Source organism: Anas platyrhynchos, chromosome 14, assembly GCF_047663525.1.
Source record: "Anas platyrhynchos isolate ZD024472 breed Pekin duck chromosome 14, IASCAAS_PekinDuck_T2T, whole genome shotgun sequence".
Taxonomy (NCBI): Eukaryota; Metazoa; Chordata; class Aves; order Anseriformes; family Anatidae; genus Anas; species Anas platyrhynchos.
The window spans coordinates 3381611-3403213 of record NC_092600.1 but is presented as its reverse complement, the minus strand read 5'-3'; the positions used below and the strand labels follow the sequence as shown (position 1 = coordinate 3403213).

Sequence of the window (21603 nt, the reverse complement as noted above, 5' to 3'; positions counted from 1 at the left end):
CTTAGGCTACGTATTTCTGGCTTGCAAAGATATGATAGCAGAGGAGCCTTGTTAAAATCTTCGCTGTGAGCTGACATAATACCATCACATTCTCATTTCTGTAAATTTTGAAACATTAGGAAGTGGTGTGAATCTTGCTACAGCCTTTAAGAAGCTTTCAGAAGGCCATGAGTCAGGTGCTGCATTCTGCAGCTGGGGCAATCCGTGTCCAAGCACAGCAGAGCCACTGGAGAACATAGCATTAAATTTTAGTCCGAGTCAAAGGTGGGCTTATCTAAATTGACCTCTCAGTGATATCCCATGATTATCCCAGTGATAATTCCGTGAACTGTCACCTTGAAACTATATCATTTTATTGTCAAGCCTTTAAAGATGCTAAACATTTGACAGAATTTCTCAGTAATTGCATTGCAAAGGCAAGAGAGGAGTAAGAAAGGAAAAGGCTGGTCCATTGACTGGGATTTTTTCTTTTTTTTTTCGCCTGCCCAAATCTTGTCTGAGCTGTGGTACATGTGATAAAGCTCCCTTTGGCAAGCACTGCCTCCCTCATCTGCTGGCTAGCAGTGACTCAGCAAACAGCCCTGGTTCATTAATGTTGGCTGTGAGCCAGAGTTTCTGGTGCTACAAAGATAAACCATTTGAAAACATGTAAGGCACATAGTTTTCTTTGGTTTTTGATCTGTTGCCCTGCTCTTTACATTTAACTCTAATAAATTTCTTTGTGGTTTTTGCAAGTGAAATCTTTTTTCTTTCCCTTCTCTTTTGCCATAGAAAACCAGAACTGGAGAAAAGTCTTTGAGAGCTCACTGGGCCATCCATCCCTCTGCTCAAAGGCAGGACATGCAAGTTCTGTAAAGTAATGATCCCAAATCCAAGATTAAGCCCCAAAAAAGCTCTTCCATTCCAGGTTCTCTCTTCCCCTTCCAAATTAAGCAGTTGGCAAAATGAAAAGTGGTGTTTAGAACTTAACTGGAATTTCCCTCCCAGTATGTCAAGACATAGCAATTCCTTACATCTGGTAAGGATGGGATCCTTTAGGCAGGATGCTCTGAAACTCACTTTATCACATTTTACATTTAATATCAAAAGTTACAAAAGTGCTTGCTTTGTTCAGTATGCAAGCCCCCGGCTTTCTGGTTTGGGCAACATTTTTCTTCATAAATAACCTTACAACTAGATAGCTCCTTACCGTACAGTAGGAGAGGATCGGGTTAATTGTCAGGATATTTCCAGGGTCATCCTAAGTATTGAGAGAAATGTGACCAGTATAAAATAAAAGGGGAAATGAACATCTAGATTTTGTAGAAGAGGTAAAATAATCATTTTTTACAAGAAAAAAATATACCATTTTATATATGGGTAGGTGCTAGATGGTTACAGACGATAGGAAACTTGAAGGTATTAAGAAGAAAATAGCATGTTAAAGGGGAGAACACTTCTTCATCTCCAAATATGATGGAAACTAAAAGCAAAATGTATTGCTCAAGCCTGATAAAGGACACTGGTTGAGCACGATCAAAGACAATTACATTAACAACAAACTTAGCATCACTTTGAGTAGATGATATTTATCCAGGGCTGGTGATTCACAGTAACTGTTTGTTTCTACATACGAAGGAACTGCTTCCCTTACTTTGTGAATAATCTTTTTCTTGGAACTGAAAATGAAAGGGCAGTGCTCTTTCATCTCCTCCTGTTGCCAGTTACAGCGTGGCCATCCATGGATATCTTCCATTTGGATTTTTAGGTTGGGTGAGCTGTATTTACAGCAGCTCCTCCCAGGCTGCTTTGGCAATAATTCTATATCACCCCGTATTTTACTCATGCTTTGATCCAAAGGTTGTAGCAGCTCACAGGTGGATGACGTTCTCCCAAGGGAAAACTAAAAAACCCAACGACATCAGGAAATAAGGACTTCCATATTGTCTTCCAGCTAGCCTGACCATCCCATAAACTCAGTGAGCTGGATTCCATAGATCAAGACCACAGCTGTCTGCAGAGAGGCTTTGTGAGAGCTCACATCTGTGTCACTATCAAAGACCTGATCCAGTTGCTCAGCTCAGGGGAGACAGAAGCCCCAGAACTTCTCCATTATTTGCTTCCTTTTTCTACTCCTTTCCCATCTTCCTTCCACATGGAATGTGCAAGTTCTGTATCCTAATTTTTGGGAAAATAGACAGTCCAGAACAAATATGTTCCTTTTGGAACATCTCTACTGAATTTAATTGTTTCTTCCTTTTTTCCCCTCAGTAGAAGTGCGAGTAGATTGTTTAATTGTTCCCATCCCAGTTCTCAGAGTCATACCAGTTAGGAGGTCAGATCTGTAATTAACATGGCATTCAGTTTCATCTTTTTCTTCCCCAAGCTACCTTGTTCTGCATCAGGATCCTCACTAAAACTATGGAAAGGATTTTCACAAGGGATTAATGACCTGTTTTTAGAAGTGCTATGTGTTAAAAATGTACTTTATTGTGACAGCTAAAACTCGATTACAAATGATTAATATGAATTTACCATTTAAGGCTTGCAGGTTTCCCTTGGAAAAAATCTGATTTTTGTCATTCACCTGTCAGTTCCAAAACAAAGGAATTCCAGGTGAGGCTAGAAGCACAGCTGTTTCTCATGCCCATTTTCCCTGTTGCTTAAATTCAGTGAACTTCTTCATGTTTGTGAGACTAAACATCTGTAGCACTGATGAAAACAGAGCATGGACCATAAGAATTTGCAGGCAGAAAGCCCGTAGCCAAGTGAAAGCCCCACCCAGCCATTCTCGGAACAATGGCAGAGCTAACAAGATGACAAAATGCAGCTAAATTGAAAGGTTTGTAAACCAGCTGTGAGCTCCAGTTTAGGAGGCTTGTCTAGGGAAGAAAATGTCCTCTTCAGAGTCAGAGCTGTTACAGAGCTGAGTCCGCAGTGAAGGGAAGGGGGAGCAGGGCTTTTGATGCCTTCCTACTTCCAGTTTCCTGTCTGGTTTTTGACATCCCTTTCATAAACATAGCCTGACTTTTGTCTGAGCTAAAAAGGTGGGATTGTTCTGTTTACTTTTAACAAGCCATAAACCTGTTGCATTTATTTTACTTAATGTGCTGTGCAGTTACAGAATCCTTGATGAGTAAAGTGTGGAGGTGGAAAGGAAAATAAATGTTTAATTTGTGAGCTTCTTTTATCCTGAGTGGTCTTGATTTGATACTTACGTAGTCGGTATCTCAGTGACTCACTGAGGTTTAAGAGACTCCAAGACATGTCAGTACAGATCAGAAGTTGCAAAATTAGAGTTGGTGAACCTGTTTTGTCTAATTCTGAGTTCACGCAATCACGGATTCAGATGGTTGGCAAATACAGTTAAGTTCATATGGAGAAGGAGAGAATTCAGCATAAACATGAGAAAAAAAAGTAGGGAAACAGAGAACTAAGTGCTGTGATGGGAAAGCAGGCTTGGAGAGCTTCTGCTGAGTATATAAACACACAACAACTTTGCATTCATATCAGGTAAAATTTGGGCATCCAGGAAAGAGCCGGGATGTATCACTGATGTATACCACTGGTTTCCCTAGAGTTCAGACATGCTGGAGGGAGGGAGTGGGAGAACAGTCTTCTCAGTAATTTCAAACCCCAGTGCATTGCCTAAACCTTCAAAGACACTTCGGGAGTCTGCAAAATCTCCACCTCCTTGGGTTTGCCAGTTTCTATATTACAGCCTGAGCAGAAATCAAAGAGAGGAAAAAAATATTTGACAGCTGTATCAGCAGCAGGTTTCTTCACAGAGATAAACTGAGATGCAGTTGTCAGATAGCTGCTGGGTGTTTAGACCACTGTTATATTAGGGAAAGATAGCAGACAGAAGGTTGTACTGCTGCAACATGCCATCTAGGAATCTGATTAACTTCAGCATGGAGATAGCTGGATGCTGGTAGGTTTGAATCTCAAGGGGTTCATTTCAGGTCTTTCTAAAAAACGTGTTTAGTTTACAGGAAACATAGTTTACCATGCATAGGTCTGTGTTCTGTAAATCCACACAGCCTTGAAAATCCATGTTTTTTTTTTTTTTTAGGAAGATAAAATAAAATGTACAAGAACCTTAGTGTGGGTATGGTTTCCTAGTTGGGAACATAGTTATTCATGAGTATAACAGTCCTACCATGGTTGTTCAAATGCCAAATCAACAGTTTTTCCAGGAGAGCAGAGATTCATGACAGTTCTCCCTGCAGAAAGCATCCTCTGCCTTCATGCTAAAGTTCTATTTTACATCTTAGGTGGTTATCACACTTTGCTCCACTAATGGTGCCAGTTTTAACACATTAGGAATTTCAGAAAAGTAATTCCAAAGCCAATTTATATGAAGTTGCTTCTCTGATTACCATCTGAAATCGTTTAAATATGGTATTCCTTATTGATAACCTTTTATCTTTTTCTTTTCCCTAATATATAGAGCGTTGTTCCAGACCTGATACAGCCAAAATGTCCAGCAGGGGTGGGAAGAAGAAGTCAACCAAGACTTCGCGCTCTGCAAAGGCTGGGGTCATATTCCCTGTTGGAAGGATGCTGCGTTACATTAAGAAAGGCCACCCGAAGTACAGAATTGGTGTAGGTGCTCCAGTGTACATGGCTGCTGTACTGGAATATCTGACTGGTAGGTTTTGCAGAACAATGTGAAAACAGTGAAATAAATAATATAAACTGAATTGGTACAGTATGCTAATGGGAAAGCATTAACAGATCCTTTGATTTATAGACTAAATAAAACGTTACTGCTGAAGTAAGGGCTATGTTGGTCCTGCATCTTAGTCAAAACTAAGGTACAGCTACCCCTGCTTCAGAGCTTTGATGGCTTTTGTGCATTGCAGTATTTGATTCACTTTGACCTGTTGTAAACACTCTTTTCCACGTTGTCAGTCAGAAGGATTCTTACTGACATCACTGAGTATGGGCTGGGCCTTCAGTCTTGCAGGCCTTCCTGCTCTGATTTTGTGCCTCGTGGATTTGCTTGGGTTATAATTATTGATAAGGGAATACATTCCTTTTAAATGGAGAGCTCCTCAGTGTTTACACAGTGCTAAGGTAGCTTTCAGTGTTATTTAAGCATTTTTCCCCAATTTGCAGATTATTTTTGAGACTATGTAGGCTGTTTGCAGTTTGAAGGGGTCTGTGTGTAAATGCACGCTATTCATCTGCCACAGATCAGCATAGCTTGTTTGCTTTTGGTTGTAGTCATTTTTCTGTTTCTCTCATCACAACTGAATGAGAACACCTTAAATTATTATTCCATCTTCACAATGCACTCTTGGAGGCTGAAAGTATTGTTTGTCCTCTGTTTAGAAAGAAACTTCAATGGAAGAAAGTGCTTTGTCCTAGATTTGCAACTAGATATGCAAGTAAAGGGCATTACGTAGCAGTTCTTTGCTCATACAAGACTTGAGACATTGCAAATTTACCCCACAAAAGAGCATATAAAGTAGTCATCTGAAAGAAAATGAACCTTAATTGCAATAGCATCAACATATGGACTTTTTTTGGAGTACCATTTTTTTCTGGAAAAAAACGGACAAGAATGAAGGATCAATTCAGGTTGCATTCACATGGCCAGATCGACTTGCAAACATGTAAGCAAGGGATTTAGCAAAAAGCAAAAGTGCTAAATGGATGAGTGTTGGGAGACAGGTTCTATCAGCATGACTACAGAAAAGCTCGTATTGGATCGCATGTCTCATAACACAGTTCTTTGTACAGTGCAATTGCTTATTTCAGTGTTCTGGTTGCAACAGATGCAGGTGTTTCAGGGTCTTTAAGCTGTAATCAGTTTTTTTTTAAACTTTGAGCAAAGCATGTGGTATGTATAACATGACCTGAGTCTGACAGCTATGATCATACACATTTAAGGCAATTTTAAATACACCTCATAATTTATATTGACAAGGATAGAAATAGGCTTGTTTTCTATAAAGCTTCCAACCCTAAAGACGAAGATTGGTAACATCGAAGAATAATTAAGAGTATTTGATTTCTGTAAGGTATTTATATTACATTATTGAATTTTCTAAGCCATCAGACTTTTCTTCACTTGTTCGTGTTCACGGTTTTATTTATTTGAGCCTTTTCTCTAAAAGAATGCTTTTAAACTTCATAGATGGCCTTAAAAATTAACATTTCCTTCAGCTAGGTTCCTGCTTGGAGCAATAACAACTCAAATAAAATGCTTCTTAGGGTGAATGGGGCTTTGAATACTGCCTTTTTAAAGAAACAGAACAGTACAGGTGAGCTCAAGGCACTGCTAATGAGCAGCACATGTTATTGGTTAACCCTTTGATTTAAAGGTTTTCTCAGTTTAGGCAGCAGAGAATAAGCTGGGTAAATAGAGGTGTTTCTTCAAGTGCCACGCATCCTGGGAAACCGGTTGAGGAGATTTAAAATAAATAAATGTATACCCATCACTCCTTCAGGAAATAGAAAAGGGGGGGAGGAAGAAGAACTATGGGGGAAGGTACCTCTGTTCTTCTCCCTCAGAATGCTTTTAAACTTCTTGTATTGCCGTTCCCTCCCCCCCCCCCCCCCCCCCCCCCAAAAAAAAAAGAAAAAAGAAAAGGTAGATAGTCTGAGGATCCTGTACTTCAACATCTTCTTTCATTGTTACACATAGATATGTCTCAAAAACATAAATACTTATTGAGTTAGTAATAGTTTTGTTTTATGACTGTTTCAATCTGGTGACTTTTTTCCACCATTCTTTAAGTCTTTTACACTATATAGCTTAATTTATTAACCTTTTAATAATGACTATATTTTCTGAAGTTCAAGTAACTCATCGTTTTCAGTATGATTCAGAAACACTTCCTGGAAATGGGATGCTTAGACATCTTTCTTCTGTGTGGTGTTATTTAATTTTGTAACTTCTTGGCAGTTATTATTTCACGAAACCAGAGAAATCTTGACTTCTTTATGGGAGAGTTTTCAAGGATGCTCGTGTCAGCACCTGATCTGAGGCTAAATGAAAGTGTTTGAACCTTTTCAAAATAAAAGGAGGAATGTGACCTAATAGAAATGAGACCGTGCAAAGTGGTATAATAAACTGGCTAAATCAAAAAAGCAATCCTGTGCATCCAGGAAGGAGAGGAGAAACATAAAATATCAAAAGCAGTTGCAGGAAAGAAGATCTTTGGAAGGGAAATGACAGAAACGTGACCTAATAGGAAGGAACCCACTAAGGTTTGAAAACTAGTTCATGTGTGTACAGAATATGGCACTGGCTTTAATCCTTTAGAAGATGAGGTGCTAAATTTTGCTGGCCTGTGCGAAAGTTTAACTCTGGATGTAAATCTGAAATTAGGCCATAATGTGCACAGATCTGGGATTTTTTTTTTTTTGATTCAGCTTGGGATTTGAACTTTTATAACACTTCCAGCTGTTCAGACTTACAGTTCTGTTCTGGATCCATCTGCGGGTATGGCTTTATCTGCTTTTTCCTTTGAAGGTAGCTTCCTGTTACCATATATACACTGCTATTCATCAAAAAGTGAAAATACACACTCTGCAGCTTCTTGTAGTGTGTGTGTCCATTTGGACTTTAAGCCCTGCTTCAGTCTCTGCTTAACAAAGTGCTTCTCAAACTACATTTATGTCCTTCTCGTGCCTTTGTATTCGCATGTTTGTGTACTGTATAGCTCCAAGAGAAGGAATCTGTACCATTTTAGCACACAAATTAGTTTGGCTGCTTCAGCTGCTGTAAACTAAAAACTTTTCATGTTTGCTGTGCCACACATATTTGTGTTTTACCAGCATTGAAGCAAGTGGACCTAATTCCTTTCTTTACCCTGGAGGAATAGCGTGGATGATGGACTATAACGTGTGGTTCTTTTTTCTTCTTGGCAGTTAACAGTTCATGCAGTGCTGCCTATCTTGTAGAGAGATGACATAGAGTAATTGACTAGTTTCTTCTGTTATAGAACTAGTCTTAAGCATTATTAACTAGTTTAAACTGGCAAGAAGTTCAGTGTTACTAGTTCCTTCTGTTTCTTTCCTTATTGTGGCACTTTCCTTACAATTGTTCATTGCATGTTTCCCCATACATGTAGTTTGGAAAACTACAGCCACTCCTTATTTTCTCTGCAAAGTAGTACACATCAGTTAATATCAAATAAAATACTGAGTCAGTCAAGAGGTCAGACTTCATTTGGGGCATCGTAGCAGCTCCGATGATGTATGGTTTTTATTTGGCAGAACTGATCCGGCCCTACAAGTAAACACTTACCTTTCCTTCAGACCTATAGCTTGCAGAGGTTACAGCATAGTCCAAACTCTCTTACTCACTAAAAGACACTCATTTGCCCTTGGGAAAAAAAAAAAAAGAAAAATCTCTTGAGTGTATTTAGAGGTAGCAAGAACCAGACCTGCAAGCGATTTCTGCTCCCCCTGCCCCCAGTTGCTTTCTCTATGCTGTAAATAATTTTAATTTGCCAAAATGTCATAGCAAATAAGGAGAAGGAGAAGTTTATAAAACAGCAGGAGAACTGAAATACAGAAGAAATAAGACTTTGATTTATATTTGTTCTGTACTTACTGAAGTAAGGTAGGAGAAAAATGTCTGTTTTCTCCATTAGACTTTTTTTCCAGTGGGATTTTATTGCCCATTGTGTATTGTTGATCATGTATTTTGTCAAAATGTAAACTAAGCACCTTTTCAGTCCCAGGGTTAGAAATTGCATCTGAGGCATTCTGGTGCTTACCCGAGTTTTTGTTTTCAGGCTTACTGATGTCACCAGAATCCCTTAATGGAGGTTCATGTGCTGGAGCTCAGCTCGTTGCATTTTCATCTTGATTAATTTTCGATGTGGAAAACTTTCTTAGGCCAGCTGCCGATTGGCTGCAAAATGCAAGTCCTTCCCGAATGCAGTAAGTTTAACTGCTCGCTTCAGATGCTCACTTTCCAATGTGCAAGCTAATCAGCTTGAACTGCTGTTCACCTCTCGTGTTCTGCTCGCTGCTGAACATTTTTACAGGGTCACAGAGGAAAACAATGCTTTGCCCTGTTTGTCAAAGCAGAAGTACTGCTCAACTGCTTTGAGGCAGAGGGGTAGCTCAGAGGGCCATGCTAAAAAACAAAACATTAGGTTAAAAGCAGAGTGAAGTTCCAGGCATTTTGAGACAACATAATAGCGGTCTTTAGGGAGTAATGAAATTTAAGAAGGGAATTAATTGACAGTATCTATTTGATACAGTTGAAACGTATTCACTACCAGGATACATTTCTTCTATTTAAACAGGCAGCTTTAGAAACGCTAATCCCTATTACAGTGTTGTGCCACAAACTGTGTCCCAGAAGAGGTTTAAAATAAATTAAGGGGCTTGTAGGACCCATGCTCTATTTAAGCAAGCATGAAACTACCTCTTCAGATGCAATGTGTTTTTAACATGGATTAATACTGGGCCTAAAATACATCAGGGTCGCAGAGACCTTTGAAAAATACCATTACAGAAAGCTCCTTTGTAACATTCCTGTTTTATGTAGGGCTTGAGTCATTTTCTTAACAGAGGTGAGATTCACAGCTATGCTTTCAAGAAATGCCACTTTAGATTTAAAACTTCGCACCGTTATCATTTGAGTGGTTAACTTTCTTTCTGAACTAATAAAGGCATGAATTAGTCTGCTTCAGATGTATGTAAATGAGGAGTTTTCTTTCACTGATAAGACTTCCTTTGGCTCCAGACCTGTAAACACTTAAGCATGTGCCTGTCTTAGCTTGTAGTCCCATAAATTTCATTGGCTCTTCTAGTTACAGAAGCTGAGTTAACACAATATGACTTGCCAGGTCAGGGTCCCACTGTATTCTCCAAGCCACGCAGATCAGGGTTGATGAAAAATAAGTGAAAGTATTATCACAAAACAAAAGCCCTTGCAATGCATCCTGATTAGCCAGTGCAGATATTTATTTCAGAAGGGTAAATATCAAAATTTGCATTGTGGTGTGTCATATTGAGAAAATGTACAGAATGGTAGGTTAGGGTTGTTGGGGCTTTTTTGTTTTTACATCTTAATCATGAATAACTTTACCCCATTGATAACTGTTAAATTCTAGTTACATTTTAATATTCTTAGATGTAGAATAAAGAGAAAACATAGAATTCTACTAACGTTACATCTCTTTATTTGCCTAAGTTGCTGTTCAATTTAATAGTGGTGCAATCATCATTCAAAAGTGTATAAGGGGAAAGGGTGTTGCAGAAAACTCATGCCAGACTGAAGAACACACCAACAGAAATTCCCTGTGAGGGTTAAAATGGGCATAATGCTAGATGAGAAATTAAATATGTAATTTAAAAGCTGTACTTTACCATTGATAAATTCCTTTTGTCATAGGCAATTTAAAAATGTATGTTGGATTTGTTTTCTAAGAAATGTGTGTTACAGTTGAAGTGTAAAGAACTTGGATTAACTGCCACGGTCCCGTTAGACAAGAGAGCTGGTAGCATCGCTGGTCATTCCTTCAGGCCTTCCTCCTCTGACACGGTCTCCTTGTTAACCCCACCTTGTACAACACATGAAGTAATGCAGAATATTGCTGCGAGAAATTAGCAGTAATAGCACACTGAAATAAAATACACGTGGTGTTTTTAACCCCGTCGACATTACAGCCATGCATGTAAATGCTTTCATTAGTTTATGATAAGTTTCTTTATTCTGTCCTCAGAACGGGTGCTGCATTTATTTTTTGTTCTTGAATGTCTGAGGTATATAACAGCGGTCCAGTTGCAAGCAGCTAATCTTCAGGGTTGGAATTTATATGGGAGTTCACAATTTGAAGGGATCTTGGCTCAGGGCTATGAAACAGGTTTTCAGCAGTGTATAGCAACAGACTTTTATGAACTTTGATGGAGAGTTTAAAAGAGTAATATTAATTTTCACTTGAATATGTCAGCTGTTTTTTTATGACATCACAGGTAAGAGCTAGTTTTTTTCCTCAGCTTTTTTCAAAGTTTAGAGGCTCTTTCATCAAGTATTGTAAGAATGCTTTTTTTCTATTATTTTTTTCCATAGGGATTATATAAGAATGCCTGAACTCTGTTCACATTATGTTTTTGCCTTGGGTCTTCAGTCTTCTTTTCCACACTGTATTTATCCCTAATTTTCTTTCAGGGATGAAATTCCATATAGATTGTTAGGTGCAGTCAGATGAAATGCTCTGTCCTTGACATAAACTTCCTCAGGGAAGAAATAAATATAGGGGTTCTGCAGTGAAATAAGAGTATTTTTTAAATAAACAGGAGGTACTTTTCCTCCAAATTGCAAAAATGTCTGTGATGTAGTGAGGCTTGTTATTGCAAGATGTTATGGATTCCAGAAATTTGAATGGTTGCAGAAAACAATTAGACACATCCATCGAAATAAATTCCATTGGGAGATGCACATGAAGATAGCATTTCTAGCTTCAGAAGCCCCTAAGCTGCAGATGTCTGGTAGTGTTCTTGAAAAACTGCTTTTTAAGTTTGCCAGTTCCTTGAATCCTCCGGAGAATCTGCAGTTGGGCGCTGGCAGGGGACAGGTTATCAGGTTAGATGCATTTTTTTGCTGTGATGAAATTATAGCTAGATTAGACTACCCTTGAACACTCAGAGTAATAGAACATTTTACATGATATATTCTCCAGGCATAGATTTAAAATAAAAAAACACACATTTTTGAATATTCTGTATAGTCTCTCCTGTACTGCTTCCACAAAGTAATAGAGAGAAAGATTTGCAACTATTTTTCTTCTGAATAATAATAGTTGTATTTGTGTGCAGATGCACGTATTTATTATGACTTCCATTGCCATCTTGATACAAAAAACAGAGGCTTGGAGTGGTGAAAGGACTTAGCGATAACAGCAATTTAATGAGTCGTAGTATTTTCAATAATAAATTTGGAAACCTACCTCCTCTGCTGTCAGAGGCGGTATCTAATACAACCATCATCACCATCTGCCAGATCCTGTTGAAATGACTATGCTACAACAACAAGAGCACAGCATGTATGGATTGCATCAGATCGTTGTTTTGTAGAGTCCTTGATAGTGACTTGGATGCTTTTCTTCTCTTTACGTGGGCATGGCTGCACACACCCCTGCTATATGTAACCGTCCCTCCTCTGCCCAGGGTTGGGAGCCACTTGAGTAAAATCCGAAATTTCAATATGAAGCCCTCTCCTCCTTTTCTTTGCTTAACAACATTATTCATGCTCACGGAGTGTCAGCAGATGATTGTCAGCTGCCACTTGACTTCTTTAATGTTTGGAAATGCAGGTTCCTAACATGTGCCTGCAGAGGTCAAAGACTAAGTGAGGACCAAGTCAGAAGACATCAGTAGTCTCCTGCACTCTGTAACAGCCAGACCAAAGCATACGTGCTGCATTTGATCAAGTGACGTCTGGCAGCAGTTAAATTAATCATGTTTGAGTGTATTTCTAAAACATATGTAAACTGTTAGCAGTAACAGCAAAGTGTAAAATGCTGGGTAGAGTAAGCTCCACAGAAACAAAAGGGTTAATTTGGGTTGGATAGGATTCTTTAAGTCAGTGGAGAAGGAATAGGCTATCACTTTTTAAATCAGTTCTCAGTGTGACTGCTATAATAAATAACATTTGAGATTTAAGTTAATTTGAGATTGAGGTTCATTTTCAAGTTTCATCAGAAAGTGAACTCATACATTTTACAGATCAATATTTAACCAAGAATTAAAAAAAAAAAAGGAAGTTAAATAGCGTTAGATCTCCTACCAAAAAAAAAAAAAAGTAACGGATTGTATTAAAGTGTGGAAATGAGAAAAGAGCTGAAAAGAAGTGTGAGTCAGATCAGAAGGCTCTAAGTGGAAGTGGCTTTTGTGGCCTGAACTTGGATTTTATGTAAACAGCAGTCTGTCATCTGCCTCACAGAAAAGCAAAACTTACAATAACTTGGCAAAGTTAACAGTTTCTCCTTCGAGGGGCCTAGTTTTGATACAGCTCAGAGACTAAAAACTGAAGTGATTTTTTTTTATCGCATCCTAAGAGAATGATTGCTCTGTTGAGAGTTGAGGTTTCATCAAGGCTTGTTCAAAGCAGTAAAATTTCTTGAATTGATTTTCACTGCATCAAATTTCCATGACTTTGAACCGAGGCTGAGAACTGTTTTACTGGAATGCATACGAGGGAAAGTGTTATTAAATGATTCTGCCTTCACTGTTAGGACTGCAGATTCCAGGGGGATTGGGTGGAATACACAGAGAGAAGAATGCAGGAAACTCTTAACAATCTTGGTTGATTGGGGTTGATTGGGTTAAAACCTTCCGGAATCATGTAAAATGATTCTGAAGTCAATAAAACGCTGATGGAAGGATGATTAATTTAAAGTACAATAAACAGACTCCTTGTCATGTAGCTGGCTTTGTAGTAAGTGCACATTTTCTCAATGGAATTGTATCAACATTTCATTTTGCTTTCATTTCTGGATATTGTTCTCAATTTTATTTTGAGGAGAGGCTTCAAAATTTTTCAGAGACCCCGGACTTGTTCCTTGTTGGAACTTTTGTGTTCAGAAATTGGCTTTGTGTCAACACGTCACCTGTTAGTTGTTAAGAGCTTAATTTTCAAAGCTATGATTTCATCTCCCGGAAGAAAAGGTGGACAAAAGGATTCGATGCAAACAGCGGTGGTTTAGCTCGAGACGTAAACCCCCCAAAAAATAAAATAATAATTTTGGGATGAACTCAGACCAGATTGAACATTTACGTTTAGGAAGCAATACAGCCTAAAATGCATGCTAAGCTGGAGGCTTTGTCATTTAAGCTTTTTAGTCAGTAATGACCAGTAATACTTTGAAAATTAGGATGACCGAGCTGGTGTGTTCTATACAAGTGGGAGAAGAATGCAGTTACTTTTGTTTCCGTATAGGTCTGCAGTTGGTAATGTGCCTGCTTTAGGTTCTAATAGTAATTTACTTTATTTTAACCTCAGTGTTGAGTTCTTGTCCCAAAATCTGCGAGTGTTGTGAAACACCAAAGCAGCGGTACTCAAGGCACAGCAGTGCCACTGTGAAATAGGGAAATACAGATAGTGAATTTGGGAACTTTGTGAGAAAATTTCCTAACATTAGATTTTCTTCCCACTTTAACCATTTATTTTAAAGATGGAAAAGAAAAATATGAAGTATAATTGTGTATTTTGAATCAAACTTCTGTGTTTATACCTGCAACGTAGAAGTAATTGATATGTGAATCTATCACATGCTGACATTACATTCCTACTTAGTTATTTCTTTCCTAATTATATGCTTTCCACAGCTTATTACTAAACTTTTCCTTACATTTGCAGTTAAAGCAATGCATGTTGTTCTGCTTTTTTGAAATATACTTAATAGCACAGAAAAAGTCATTGATAAGTCAAACATGAAGAGTATCTTTTCTAGTTAACCTGAGATTTCAGTAAGTAAAAATCAAAGAAATGTACTTAGGAAAGCTTATAATATTGAAATACATTTATATTTTCTTCAAATTTAAGAAGAATTACGAAGAATTTAGGAATTAAGAAGAATCCTCAGTAAAGTATCTCATAGCTGCCTCTTGCCTGAGTGGTGGTGGTACAATTATTCCCTAGTGTGGAGTAAATATGTGAAAGGAGTGGAATAGACGTTATACAACGTACTTGCATCCTTTTTGTGAGCCCTCACTTTTTTAAAATTATATTGTTTTGGTCTTCTGGCTGGATGTGTAGGTGCCAAGTAACTCCTGACATCATGGAAGCTCTTAAGATTTTATTACTTTGACAAAAACAAAGCTTTCTATGTTGACTTTGTTCAGTTGCGTGAGTTGAGTTTTGAGTATCAATTTGTTGTGAATTCTCGTAGGTGATTGATATTTACTCGTTTGCATATTCAGGCAGATTTAAATTGGTTTGTGTTTATAAATTGCAAACTTAGATGTAATTAAATCATTAAACTTGCTACAGTATTAAAGAGAGAGGAAAAAAAATCAATGCATTAGGCTCTCCATTTGACTGCCTGCGTCCCAGTCTAATGATGCTCTCTGTCCAGGGATGCTGCACACTTTTTTCCTACTGTTGGAAAGTTACCTTTAAGGAAGGTAAAGGTAAGATTTCACTCTTTCATGACGCAAAGCTTTGAATCTGGTGGAAAGTAACTTCCAAAGCTGCCCCAGAGAAGGGTCTGACCAGAGAATTCAGGTCCAATCTCAATTTTAAATACCTTTTCCCACCTACTCCTCTTTCAGCTACATGCCTAAATCCAGAGAGATTATTCTGAAAAGCTGATTCTCCCTTACAGAGCAAGCTAGATTTTCATCTCATTTAAGATTGGTTTCAAACATGGCTGGAACACCATTTAAATCCTTGGAGCTGGAGTAGCATAAAACAGATGTGAAAGGAAAGTTGGCTGCACGTCCTCTCCAGCCGAGTAGTTCGGATCCCATCCGGATCCAGAAAGTCTTCATTTCAGCATTTATAAGTGCTCAGATCTGCTGGGTTTGGGTCAGTTTTGTCTCTGTCAGTGATAAATCAAAACACTGCTGCCTGCATTGCCGTCAGCCCCTTTGAGAGTCCCCCTTTGGCCAGATTTGTTCACCCGGCGTAGTTTTGCTGCTCTCCGCACGCCCCAGCAGTGCTCGGTTATTGTTGGAGAGCTGTGAGGAGGAGGCCAGAGGAAAAATTCCCCCCTCTGTGCCCTCCTCCTTCTCTCCCAAAGCTCCTCTTTTGTGGTCCTCGACACCATTGCAAAGCGTTCTGTTCCTGCAGAGGAAGTGGGGTACCTCAACTTCCCTAAAGGACCATTAGAAAACTGTAATTTCAAAATGAGTTTCCTGTCCAAGGAAGAGGGCTTAGCACTTAGAAGAACAGTTCTCCACTGTACAGGGCAGACATTTTAGTTTTATGAGGAACAAATAAAACATTCCTCTGTGCTTTACAGGCGTAACACTTTCTTAGGCCCTTTAGTTACGAAATGACCTGTCTGCATAGTTATGCTGATCGGTTGCAGAGAATAACACGGCCCGACTGTTCAGCCCTGCCTGACGCAGTAAAGAAGTGGAGAGGTGGGGGAAGCAGGGGCAAACTGCAAAGTAGGCTGCTGTTTGTGGCAAAGCCTTCCCCTGCTCCGCAGCCAGCAGTAAAGTCTGAGATGCAAACAAAACAAGTCCTGCTCTGGAGAGATGGAGATGTTATTGCAGTGACGCAGAAGCTTCTGAGGTCAGTGGGGATGTGCGGGGTGTACCCCAGAGCACAGCTTGTCCTTCTGAATGTGACACAGGTCTTCTGAATGAGATTTTGAAGGTCTACTGTCACTACAGGCAGCTGTGTGCCCTGCCGAATGCAAGCTAGACCTCAAATGTCTGAGCTGCAGCTTGTAAGAAGTACGTGAAAAGGATTATGCCAGCTTAATTCTGTTCTTTGGAGGTGTGGAAAGCGTAGTCAGGTTGACCTTACCCTGTTAATCCTGCTTTAAAAATAAAGTAATTCTTGTCAGCTCGAAACGTTGTAAGAGTTACTTCTGTATTGTATTCTGTCTTGCCCTGTAATACAGTAAATTGTGCACTGGAAAGCACATAAAAATATCAAAGGCCTACCATGAAACTCAACTGCAGAACATCCAGAAGCAGCTGGAAGTTTTACAGTAGGTGTCACAACTAGCTTATTATAGGACTTAGGATGAAAACTAATTGGTGAATCATGTTAAATTCAGTCTAACAAGAAGCCATAGTCTGTGCTAGTACTGCTGAAGATTTACTGTGTGTTGCAGTAAAGGCATGTGGTTGCCTGGCCTTTGATTCTAGGCTTTCATTTCAAGATTACTGTCCAAATTTACTTCTATTTGTCTCTAAAGCAAGCTTGTAGGGCTTTCACAGTGTAGGCAGTTGTTAAACATGAAACCAATTTCATACACTAGTTCTGATGTTAAATTTTAACTTATTTTCATGTTTTATATATATGTGTGTGTGTATATATATAAGTGGGCATTTTCATTTCTTTTTTTTCTTCTTTTTCTCCAAAAGTTTACAGGTTTACAGAAGGTAGTATACCAAAAGCAATAGTGAAACAGAGGCTTATGCAGAGGATGAAAAGGTTTTGTATAATGGAGACAGCAACAGCACGTAATTGCAAAGTCAGATAAACATATGCCATCTTTTTTTATTGTTCCCCAGACTTTCTTGTAATTAATTTTGGTCTTTGCCTAAGGCTTGTTTTGTTGAAGACAGATAAGTTAGCAGGTAAAGCTCCAGCCTTGCACTTCACAGATCCTTACAGGAGAGCAAGTTAATCTTTCCTAATTTGATAACAGTCATCATACGCACACCTGTTAAACATAATTTGTCAGGAATGGAGATTTTTTCTAAAAGGATGATTTACAAGGAACAAACAAACGTGACTTATCAATTACCTCTTCTGGACAAGAACATCTTCTCAAGAGACAGAAAATCATTAAGTCCGTGTAGCAACTGAGTTTGTATTTTTAGTACCCTAACTTGGATGTTGCTTCTGTAATGTTACAAAGAAGGAAATGAGAATAGGAGCTTCTCCAGTAATAATAATAAAAAAAAAAAAAAAAAGAAGCAATGCAAGCCAGAAGTCATATTTGTGACAGGTTTGAGAAAAAAATAAAGATTTTGCACATCTAGTACCCTTGTAGAGTAAGGGGATCCCTTGTAGAAGGGGGATTGCAGGAAATAAACACACAGTAACCTTGAGAAGAACACTGAAAAGTCCAGAATCTAGAGGAACTGTGTTAAAAGGACAAATATATATATTTGTGTGTATATATATATATATATATATATATAAATATATATATATATAAATGTTTGTAGTTTAGACCATATGACTTAATGTGTGCATTCTGCCATCAGTGATTCTACATAAAAAAGCAAATAAAAATTTTAGGGTTAGATGCCTCATTCAGTGTATTTTGTGGCAGTGAGGAGTACCATACAAATCAGATACCTTTTTTTCTTGAATGCTAAATAACACATACTGATTTTTCTTAATGATCACAGTGTAATTAAAAGGGGCTTGCTTTTTTTTTCCCCCAGCGGAAATTCTGGAATTGGCTGGAAATGCAGCAAGGGACAACAAGAAGGGTCGAGTAACTCCTAGACACATCCTGTTGGCTGTAGCAAATGATGAAGAATTAAATCAGGTAAGAAAAAACCCCACTGTGTGAGGGCCGGGATTTCCTTCAGGGCTTTTTAAATTGTCTTTCCATATAGCTGAATAGTAACTCAAAGACCTCTGCTTATTGAACAGCCCACCAGGAAACAGCTCATTCACTCACTAGCACACTCGCTATGTAACTAACTAGAGCACTCAGCTTAATTACGTATTTCAGGACACTTAAAATGTGTGAAAATGCAAGGGAGCTCTAGTGCGACATTTGCTTGCACTATTACAGCCACTTCTGTTAAAGACTGGAACATTGTTATAAGCTCTGTAGAGAAGTGGTGGAATCTTGTACATACTTCTTTGGTTGGTTTTTGTCTTCCCCTTAAGCAGCTTAGGACTCAGTGGGACCTATCCCATTCCTACTGAAGTCTGTCATGACAACCACAGAATGAAGAGCTCTGGAACTCTTGCAAGTCTGTGTCCTTTGCAAATTTCAAGATGTTTAACTTAGCCAAAAAATAATTCAGGCATTATTATTATAGTGTTGTGGTGGCAGCCAGAGGCACTGGCTAGGATTAATGTCTCTTTGTGTGAGGTGTTGTAAAAATACACCTAAAAAGACACTTTTTCCAACCCTGTGTATCATGATGGAGCAGAAAAAAAATCCCCAAACCATTCTCCTTCTGCCTGAAAATTGCTAATATTTTCCGTTCATCATTCTTTTGTAAGCTCAGAGCCTCAGTGGGTTGTGGTTGGGGAGCAGTAACCATGAATCAGAAGGTGGGAATACCTGAGGGACTTTGATATCACCATTTGTATCCTTCCTAAAACTGAATTAGTCCCAATTAGATGTTTTTAAAAAATGGATTAAAGTGGTTTTAAATGCAGAACATGATTTATTTCACCTCTGCTTTTAAAGGCTTGAATGAACTGCACACTTTTGAGTATTGATCTGCTTTTCTTCAACTACATAAAGATTTTTTTGAAGAAAGACTTCCAGGTATAGAGATTTGTATAAATGTTACCCTCCATTTGAAGTTTCTTTTTCTAAGAACTAATTTCTGTTTTAAAAAAAATGCCCGCTCAAGAAAATTCAGCAACAAAAACATAATATTGCATTGCCCACAGCATGGTACCTATTGCAGTCCTGTACCATGGACTTTCAGGGCTCCATCCCTCAAAAAACAAGGCAGCCCCAGCCACAGACATGAAGGCATTGCAGGGCAGCCTGTTTTCTAGTAGCTGGGTAAGTCTTCATTGCATGGCTTCACAGCTAAGTGAAGAAACAGCTCTCTTGTGAGCCCAAGTGACATTCACAGTAACAAGCATATGTGCAAGAGGAATATATATTCCCTTTACAGTTACACCTTAGTATATGATCAACTTTTTCTGATATTTCACACGTTTCATGTCTCTCTTCAAAGATATATGTGGAGAAACATAAACTAATTGGTTAAAACTCAAGGCAATGTACAAAATTTGCAGTAAATGCCATTTTCTGTTTATTGGTGAGTAAATGCTGGAATTTGTCATCTACAACTTTTATTTTTTATTAGCTATTGAAAGGGGTCACCATAGCCAGTGGTGGAGTGTTACCCAATATTCACCCAGAGCTGTTGGCAAAGAAGCGGGGGTCAAAAGGAAAACTGGAAGCCATCATCACTCCACCTCCAGCAAAGAAGGCAAAGTCTCCATCACAGAAAAAAACTGTATCAAAGAAAACAGGCGGCAAGAAAGGGGCAAGGAAATCCAAGGTAGAGTAATCAGTTTATTTGAAACACAAACAAATTTGGTCATAGTTGCTGTAGAGAGCATCATGTAGGGTAGTTCAGGGATTTCAGTAGCAGCACAAGCAAATGCCGAAGGAGGAGTGCTGCCAAGTACCTAGGGTAGGTGGAAGAAGTAGCACAGGTCTGCAGGGCAGGCAGGCAAGACTCCTCAGTGTTTAGACTTGGTGTTTTTAACTCTGAGGAAGAAATTAAACTAATTGAGAAGGAAGTGTGGAGGTGACAGAAAGAAGAAGAGGACCAAAATGTGATTTTTTTCTTATGCGAGAAAGCTAGGAAGAGCATGTAACTGCCTGTTTTTCCATTTTTAGTTTCAGTTTGTAGGAGTAGAGAATCTTTATAATATGTGCATGTGTAATCAAGGATAATTCCTTCTGCAAAATTATTGTAAAGCAATAGGTTATGAAAGTAGGAAGAAAAGTACATATATTTTACCTGAAAATAACAGTGTATTTGAAAATGTTGCCTTCAAACAAAGCTTCTGTATTCATGCTGTATGTCTCTGTTATTGTTTACTTAGAGACTTCTGATTGTTTCACTCTTTGTTTTTTGAACTGTTGCATTTAATTTTCCCTTTTAGAACACCTAGAAGCTGACATCTCAAGTTCAGTGTTTCTAATAACCAAGCACTAATAATTTTCCTAAATCTGGATTTTTTTTTTCCTGCTTGATTACAAAAGCAGGAAGTCTGTTGTGGGGTTCTGTTTTTCTTCCATACAATAAACTGCATTGTCTGCTTACTATATTGGTATTCAGCTAACAGTAAATTCCAGGGGAATTGAAATAAGACCCCTGAAAATCTAATTTTCAAAACAATTGTGTAAAGTAAAGCATGGCTTCAGCTCCTAGAAGCACCAACATACCTTTGCATCAGTCATCTTAGTTGGTCTGCCACAGATTCAGTTTATATACTTTGGAAAGGAAGAACAGGATAACATTGGCTTGCTTAGTGATTCAGGTGTGCTTTTAGCTACAGTGTAGATATTGCTGAGGCAACAAACGTTTATATGAAATCACAAGTAGTAGTGTTACTGAAAATGATTTTTGGCACCACTTGAGTTGGTAACTGCAACAGTCAATTCACTGTCTTCATGATGCATCCTTATCAAAATGTTCTTATTCTCATTCTTATTCAATAAATCAATGCATTCCTGAAGCCTATCATTTTACTTCTGTTTAAAAATAAAAAAATAAAAATGAATGATTGAGGGGACTCCACCTCTACAGTTTTCCTGGAGATAAAGGAAAGTGATAAGGTTAAGCAAGACAGAAAGTTGTTCACTCTATTCCTTATTGTTAGGCAGGTGGAAAGTAGAAGTATTCTTCTGACATTAGCTCTAAGGTCAGACAGGTTTCAAAACCATATTTCTAAAACTGTTTGGGAAACCTGTTAATCACCTCCCTTCACAGAGGGACAAAATTTGCACTCTGACAAGCCAGTTTTAACCTTAGAATGAGCATCTGCCCACACGTAGATATGTAGGGGTTTTTGTTTGGCTGGTTTTTTTTTTGCACACAAGTCTTTAGAAAGCTGTTAAAAATGTGTGGTTGTTTATATTTTTCCTACAACATTTAAGACAACTGTCCCGTAAATAGCGTACTACCATAGGCAAGAAAAGCACATGCATAGATACACAGACTTTGAGGTTGGTTTTGTTATTGATTCCTTCAGCTCTTAGCAGTACTTTAGACTTAAGGATAAAATCC

The 21603-nt window shown here is 38.4% G+C and overlaps 1 protein-coding gene across 7 annotated transcripts in view; it reads left to right on the top strand.

Moving 5' to 3' along the window:
• MACROH2A1 (macroH2A.1 histone) overlaps positions 1–21603 on the top strand; it is a 45905-nt gene that overhangs the window by 3876 nt on the left and 20426 nt on the right. For 6 of the 7 annotated variants that reach the window (XM_027468108.3, XM_027468106.3, XM_027468107.3 and 3 more), the window contains 3 exons: positions 4433–4633; positions 18040–18146; positions 19666–19863. In XM_027468108.3, the coding sequence (XP_027323909.1) occupies positions 4462–4633; positions 18040–18146; positions 19666–19863 (477 nt within the window). In that variant the 5' untranslated portion in view covers positions 4433–4461. Of the gene's footprint in view, positions 1–2522; positions 2596–4432; positions 4634–18039; positions 18147–19665; positions 19864–21603 lie in introns of those variants that run through there. The other variant, XM_021271802.4, reaches the window with a different exon arrangement.